The sequence below is a fragment of the Corvus moneduloides genome, chromosome 9 (assembly GCF_009650955.1).
Source record: "Corvus moneduloides isolate bCorMon1 chromosome 9, bCorMon1.pri, whole genome shotgun sequence".
In the NCBI taxonomy this organism is placed as follows: domain Eukaryota; kingdom Metazoa; phylum Chordata; class Aves; order Passeriformes; family Corvidae; genus Corvus; species Corvus moneduloides.
In genome coordinates, this window is record NC_045484.1 from 887238 (window position 1) to 895284 (window position 8047).

Below are 8047 nucleotides of genomic sequence, written 5' to 3' on the forward strand. Positions count from 1 at the left end.
CTGGTTCTCAACTGTACCTCATGAAAAACCACCTGTCAGCACTGGCAAACCTTCCCTGCTAGGCTCTAATGGAGGTACAGGAATAATTTACCCTGGAACAAAAGGATTGACTGCAGAGAATTTCTCAGGTTATTTAGATAGAAAACATCTGTAAAACACTGCCCTGAGAAAAGGTCAATGCTACATCTCAGCTTTGGTGACACAAACTTGCTTTCCCTGCACCGTGCAAGCCCTGGGAGTGGGAGCTGCCTGGATGCTGAGGAGAAGCACCATTCCCAATGGATGACTTTGAAATGGCAAACTTTGCCACAGCAGAGAACCTGCAGGGAACAGCGGCAATGCACATTCAAGAGTGGAAGCTGCCTGATACGGACAGGTTCACTTAGACCAACTGCTTTGGTCTCATTCCATATGCCTTCTCCTCAAGAAAATATACGTACAGCTCCCGAAAGCAGCGCAGTCTGACAATCTGCGACCTTGTTCCTCTCCACAAAGGCTAAAAAGCAAAACAGCTGCTTTTAAAATTCAGTTATCCAAAGAAATGTGAAGCACTACAAGGCTCTTTCATTACTATCAATGTATAAAAATTGAACACCATTGAATTCTATCAAACAAATAATTCTGAGAAAAAGGACTGCAGTGAGAGGTTCCATTGTCAGCCCTGGCTGCAAACAGGTGGATTTGAGAGGCACTTGTGTCCTGTCCTCTCTTCACTTAAAGGAGCTGTGTGTAACAGGAAAAAAGGGCAACTCTTGTCACAGAAGAGACTCAGGAAGCGGAAGTTCTCGAAAAAAAAGAGTATCACCCCAAATATACAAAGATAAATAATTTATCAAAATTAAGTAGATTCTGACATTTTGAGATATCTGAAAGTTAGATTTCCATCTTCTGTCAAAGTCAGAAGTATTTAGAAATTATGCTCTTAAAACTGTCAGCAATTTACACTGTCAAGTTGTCATAGGTTAGCAAGCATAGTCTCGGAAGGGATGTCCTTGCTAAGGGGTGCTGACAGTTTCCTGTAAGTTGGTGCCTGCTTTGCATTTCTCCTAATTCTTATCTCACAGAAGATAAACAGTAATGAGTATTTTGGACCAAACCACTACACAAGTCAATATGGCATTTTAAATAGAAATCCCACTATAAAACTTTTCAAACTTGAATTGATTTAGGGGGGAAAAAAAGATAATAGAAAACCATGCCCTGCACTTCCTTCCACTTCCATCAAGGAATAGGAGTATCAGAAGCTGTACCACTAACAGGGATAGAAAAAGAAATAACCTTTTCCATCACTTCTCAGTTCACGCTGTAGAAATGACATCACCCTCCTTCCCCCACCCTTCTGAGATTTGTTCTGAACAAAGCAGCATTTCAGAGCGGCGCTGCTGCAGGCACAGTCAGCACCCACCGGAGCTGAAATCCCATGAAAAGCCCCGGCAGCCACGGGCGCGGCCGCAGCCGGTACCTATGGAAATGCCGCTGGAAAGGGTGGAGCTCTCGGCCTGCCCTCGGGACGGCACGTGGGGCTCCATGACGCTGTCATCCAGCAGGTGCCGGGGTCCTGCGTTCGGGAACGTCGCGCTTTTGAATTCAGCCGTGTTCATCTTGTGTATGAAACTGGAAACGAACAGACACAACTGTTACAGCCTTGCCTTGATACGTCTCAGGAGCTGCTTCAACATCCTGAAGGATTGCATGCACTGTGCTCCTAAAGCCAAACTAACTCATGGCCAAGCCGTAAGCAACTGTGCACAAATAAATTACCTGCAGGAAGTGCCAGCTTTAGAACTGCACAGAACTCGTGTAACAAACAGGAAGTCAGGAGTACATTAATAATTACTTTCAATATCTTATGCTACTTTTGTCTGCTGTAATACATAACTGAACTGTAGAGCTGCATTCTAGCTCATTAAAGGTGAACTTACACAATAGAAGTTATTAATTACTGGGGAGCTACAATCTTGCATTTTGAAGAGATGACAAGGGAAATGATCAGATAATGATCAAGATACTATTAGAAGTACACTTCTATGGAAAAAGCCTGAAGCCATTACTAAACAGAGTTACACGAAAGTCTACAGAGGAGGTCTCTCTGTAAAAATGCCAATAAAGCAGTTATATAATTTTGAAATTGAAATAATTACACCGGCATTGAGTTACTAAAAGTGATAGTTTTGTCATTCAGAAAGAGCCATTCTGGTTAACTCAGTGACTAGTCTTATCATCATAATTTCAGCCTTCCTATTTTGATTAATTCTCTTGGGCTGGGATACCACCATTACAGTTCTGAGCTTGCTCCCTGGCCACAAATTGCTCTGTAAGTGAAGTACTGCGTACAAGTCATGCTATTTTTTACAAGCAAAGCTTTTGTATTGAAAGATGATACGTCACTTAAAAAAAAAAGCTTAGGATTTTTAGGTTAAGCAAAATGCTGACTTGTATCCCAGACTGTGACATTTCCTGTGTCCGTGGGGTATCAGGTTCCGAGGTGAAGGGGGCGTTGGTGGTAGCAAGGCTCCTTCAGCTGCCACATTTTTCCGTCCACTTTGTGGAGATGCTCCGACTTCAGAGCCTGGGAAGAAAAAAGACATTACTGCCAAGTCACTCCAGAATTACTGTCAGGGTCACTTCTTAGAACACCATGGAAAAGTTGCACAAAACTTCCTGAACTCCCTTTATAAGAGACAGCTGCAATGAAACTCATTGATCTACTGATAATTAAACCCCCTGCACTTCAGGGCTTTTGCACAGGATTAAAACCAAACACAGCTCAAACAGACCATCCAGTGAAAGTATTTTGCAAGCCCTGAAGGTGGCTGCATTCACTACACCAGCACTGGACACATCCCACTGATTCTACATTTTCAAACTCCTGCCTTCAACCACTTTTGGCATTGACCAAGAAGAATGTTCATTTTTGGAAGCATATTATGCCATGAAAAGTTTAGATGAAGGCCCTTCTGTCTAGACACAACAAAGAATGAATATTTAATAGCTCTTCACCCCAAATGACATTAACAACTTAGTGCCACAATACATACCTAAAGAACCTAAAAAAAAGGACTCAATTCCTTCTTTACAGATCACCTTTAGACTTTTTACTACAAACATGCAGTGTTTAAACTTCACACTTCTTTACAGCCTCAGGCAAATATTTTCCACGTTTGCAATTCTAAAATAATGCACATGACAACCTCAAGTCTTCTCACATTTATTAAGCATTTACCTACTAAATCTTCTCTGGAAGCAGCAGAGTGGGGGGTGCTGGTCCCTGGTTCTATCTTTAATGAAAGTCTGCATTAAAGAAACATTAAAAATTACTTTATCAGGAAATAAAAGTATAAGTTTGTGAAGAAGCATTTTTTAAATTTATGATGGCAAGCTGATTCTATGATTGCAAGAAATACCATGAAGGTAATACAAACAGTGCAGAGTTATCTTTAGCACAGGCTATTTCCAAACTTGATTTTTCCTGCCTAGAGCTTTGGTTCATACAGACCACCAAGACCTCCAGTGCCCTGGGATGGCTGGCACCCACATGAAACTGCTACTCCAGCTAAAACCTGGGAAAAATAAAAATAATATACAACTTCTCCCCCCACCTTGGCTAAAATATTTATTCGTGGAACACTTCATATTTTAAGTTTTTATATAAAGTGCACTAGTGTGCCAAGTGCCAAGGCTTTAGTCTTTACTGGTTCAAAAGCCAAAATCATCTTCTGTGTTTTGGAAAATACATGATCAACTTGATTTCAGCCATAATTCAAGCTTTTTCTGCAGCTTTTTAATGCCATTTCCAGCAGTCCCACACAGAAGGCAGACTACAGGAGCAGGTAACTCCAGGAAAATAAAGTGTATCTTGTCCACACGGTTTGAAGGACTAAAATCTTTGAAACTACTAACACTGAAAAAGCATCTCTTTAACTCTGGGGAGAAGAAGTTTGAAGTTTGACAGCTCCCCTCCCCTCCATTCCCAGACAGTTTAGCAACGATTCATTACGATTTTAATCTTTTCAAATAAAATCTTTTCGGAAAAAACCCCACGCATTCAAGTCACAGTCACTGTTCTCTCAACCTTTTTGCTGACAGACACCTTAGTAAGGGGATGAAAAGTAGAAGAGCCACTTCAAGTAAGAACAACTCTTCAAATGCACTCCTCAGCCCTAAAAGCATTCAGTTTGGAGATGTACAAAACCCATCAGTGCAAAACCAGACGTTGTGAACAGCAGCCATGCCTCTGATTTATGTGCCACTGTCTCCAGTCACTGCCCTGCTATCAAAACATGGATGGCACTGGATGCAGAGACTGCAGCTCCTTCAGCAATAAAATTCCCACAGGTAGTGAGTCCTACCCAGGGAAGGTGGAGGAGGCTGGAGTGTGGGATTCATGGATACAATGCTACTGAGGAGACACTGCAGGTAAGAAACTTGGGTTTGGGTTGGCTTTTTTTTTTTTCCTTCCTTCAAATGTTTGACCACAGAGCTTTACTCTCAGTGATAGACAAGTGACACTTCCCAAATGAGGCTGCAGAACATCCCAGGAAAAGGGTAAAGCTGGATGCTTCCACATGGACTGCAGAGAACAACTTAACAGGCCTCAGAAGAGAAGCCAAGGGTCTGGGTCCTCGTTATCTGTGCTCTGACATAAACCGAAGGGTCCCCATTTGCTGCCTTTCACTAAATCCAAGTTAGAGCTGTTAAATGGCAAAGCACAGCTGCTCCTACAGTGTGCATCCCCCTCCTGCCATTCCAAGGGAGCTGCACAAGCAACCAATTCAACCCCTCTGAGGTGACAAACTTCCCAGGCGGGCAGGATGGGAATGGGTGGGGAACCTCCTTGAGCACATCAGCCAATGAACAAAAACTTCCTTCATAGGCAACAGATTTGCCTTAGGGTGTTTCCTATCCTCAGTTCCTGTCTCTTGCCAGATTTCACTCCCCCAGTTTTGCTGGATGTCAAATCACCTAATACAGTAATAATCTTTTAATTAAGGACGTAGAAACCTTGGATGGGAGGCTGGGAGGAAGAGGCAGAGAGGAACAGGAACTTGCCTCTCAAAAATCAAGTGCTTACATTTTACTCACACTTTATAACCTAACCAAAGGAAAAAGTATAAAATGAAGTATATCTGAAAGTGAAAGCTTTAAGTCACCCTCAGTAAGAACTTGGGACTGGATGCACAGATGGTTTTTTTTCTGATGAAGAATGACTTAAGCCATCTCCAACCACAGGATTCCTCTTGCTGACTGAACAGTGTTACAGGTGAGCCACGTGTACAAAGTCTTTCTCAGCAGACCAAACCAACCTGAAGCGAGGGCTTGGTGCAGTCTGGCACAGAAAAGGGAGCAGATATGCCATCCAGCATGTGGGAAAGTGCCTTGGGCACGGGATCCTGCTGGAACCACAGCTGCTTGCAACTGGTGTGTCTGAGGTGCATAATCACAGAACCACAGAACCGTGTGGCTCAGAAGGGACCCTAAATCTCATCTAGTTCCAAGCCCCTGCCATGGGCAGGGACACCCACATAATATAATACAATTCCCCAACCCAAGTGCAGTCTCACACGTGACAGGCTTCGTGTTCTAGAAGCTGTTTTGCAATAAGTTACGGTCAGTCTGTAGCATTTTGTACTTACTTGTAATTGTCATCTTCTACAAACTTTTGTAGCTCTTCTATGTACTGAACTGAATTTAGGTATTTTTGGACATGAGGCAACATAGGAATATCTGGAAAACAGACAGCATTCATTAACACTGTGCCACTCATTTGTAAGCCAAGTATTTTCCAGAAGCTATTTGAACAGATTCAGGTCTCTTGCCTTTTTATGTGAGATGGAGCACAAACTACAGGCCCTAAGGACACTGAAATTTTAGAACTTCACAGCAATTCTCATGCACTGACCTGACACCCCACACACACAAACCCTAGAGGTGCTCATCAGAGCACATGTAAGGGAGAAGTAAGACAACATCCTTGGCCAAACTGAAGGCCCAGAACTGGAACGTGGAGGGCTGCCTGAGGACTCCTTTACAGCCCACATTCTCTTCATACTGAGCTCTCAGGGAAGCCATGATCCTGTGCTGATTCACAGTCCAGCACCACAAACACAGCCTTATGACTTTTCTAGAATGGGAAGACGACTGTGAGGGAAACCATCTTTGAAGAAAACACATTATCTGATCTGTGCACAGAACTACAAATGTCCGAAAGACAAGCTGAATGTATTTTATTATCTCCTGTTGGGGTTTTAAGAGGTCTAGTTTTTTTCCTGTTAAAGGAATTTTCCCCCATTCTCTTACTAAGACAATAAATCGCTGGGTGCTTGAGAGCAAACAAAAGACCTGGCTACCCTTTTGTTTCACCTGGGTGTGGGGTCAGCTTGCTCTCAGTGTCCAGAGAGAGAAGCTGCAAAGAAAGGAGCTGCTGGTTCCTTTTTTTCGGCCATTTTTCTTTCTGCTGGAAACAACGCTGGGATCCCAAAGCCGTTTCCCCTGCCCTGCTGGAGGCCGAGCTGTGGCTGCCCTGCCCCGCTGCTGCTTCGAGCTTTCGCTACGCTGTAGCCCTGCTCGCCCTGCCTGCCTGGGCCTCCGGGGGGTTCCCCGTTTGGATACATCTCGTCTGCCACCCGGGATTTGTGTTTGTGCCTGCCGCTCCAGCCTGCCGTTCCCGAGGGTCCGGCCGGACACCGGGATCGGCTGCCCAGGGGTTTGTGAAGCCTTTGTCCCATCCCTTCCCGGGATCCCAGGGCACTGGTGCCACGTGCTCCCCGAGCTCGCTCCGGAGCGCCCCCTGCAGCCGCGGGGGAACCATCGCACCTGCCCTGCTCACCGGGAGCCGCCAGCGCCCCTGCCGGCTGCGAGCGGAACTGCACCCGAGGGGAAAGGGCCCGGCAGCCGAGAAGGCTGGGGCTGGGTTTGTGTTTGCTGTTACTGCCAGAGTTATTGCTGTTTGTTCGACTGGTTATACACATAGAGATATATAATAGTAAAGAACTGTTACTCCTATTTCCCACATCTTTGCCTAAAGGCCCTTGATTTTCAAAATTATAATAACTCAGAGGGAAAGGGGTTACATCTGCCATTTCAAGGGAGGCTTCTGCCTTCCTTAGCAGACACCTGTCTTTCAAAACCAAGACATCTCCAGTAAAAGTACAACTCCAAAAACAATCCTACTTTTAGAATTCAGTCATAAAATTATGAAACACAGGGTACAAGCTTCTAAATACCAGTAAAACTACTATTGAGTATGATGTACTACTAGACATTTATCATCAGAAAATATATCCTGTAGTTTGCTCGATGTAAGAGAAAGGCAATTTTATTCTGTCTCCTCACCCTGATGCTCTGTCTTAACCAACAATGCTAGAATAAACCTAGACTTCAGGGCTGAGAGGATGAGGGAGGGTGTTAATGGCATTCACGTGGATCCAGCAGACAAATAAAGCTTTTAAATTCTTCTCTTTAACACTCTGATATTTACACATTAGCTTACCATATTCACACGACTGCTGCAAATCTGAGATAATTCGAAGAATGTTGTTCATTAAATTTGTTCTTTGCTCACTTTCCAGAATGCTTGCTGTTGAGGGGTAGGCAGAGTCAATATATGTCAAGTCTGACAGATAAATACCTGAAATGAGATTAGAATGAAAAGTTTCTTTGTTTAGTGTCTTTGATGTAGCAGGAAAAAAACCCTCACCAAGAACATTGTGAAGAATTTTCGCTTTCACTAACATTAAAGCAGGTTGACAAAAGCATTGTCTCAGAACAGCATTTTGGATTTAAATGTGAAATAATTTTAGAAATCTAAAAGTAATTACAAGGACATGTACAACTACTCATAAACCTCATCTTCTCCACAGCACCAATTTACTACTTCTTTGACAAATCTGAAGCATACTAACTGCATAGTCCTAAAATACACAATCAAAATTAATTGTTTAGCAAGTCTACTACTTCATTCCTCCAATTCAGCAATTAAAAAACAATAGAAAAATAAATCATACCCACAACTCTTCAAGATAAATAAAAACTCAAACTCAACTTGCAG

General features: G+C 43.3%; 1 protein-coding gene across 8 annotated transcripts in view; it reads right to left on the bottom strand.

The window, feature by feature from the left end:
* The window catches only part of RALGPS2 (Ral GEF with PH domain and SH3 binding motif 2), a 115633-nt gene that overhangs the window by 30572 nt on the left and 77014 nt on the right, over nt 1-8047 (bottom strand). For all 8 annotated transcript variants that reach the window (XM_032117341.1, XM_032117342.1, XM_032117343.1 and 5 more), the window contains 5 exons: nt 7490-7627; nt 5634-5724; nt 3224-3291; nt 2434-2569; nt 1463-1614 (listed from right to left, as the gene is read on the bottom strand). In XM_032117341.1, coding sequence (XP_031973232.1) covers nt 1463-1614; nt 2434-2569; nt 3224-3291; nt 5634-5724; nt 7490-7627 — 585 coding nt within the window. The remainder of the gene's footprint in view (nt 1-1462; nt 1615-2433; nt 2570-3223; nt 3292-5633; nt 5725-7489; nt 7628-8047) is intronic.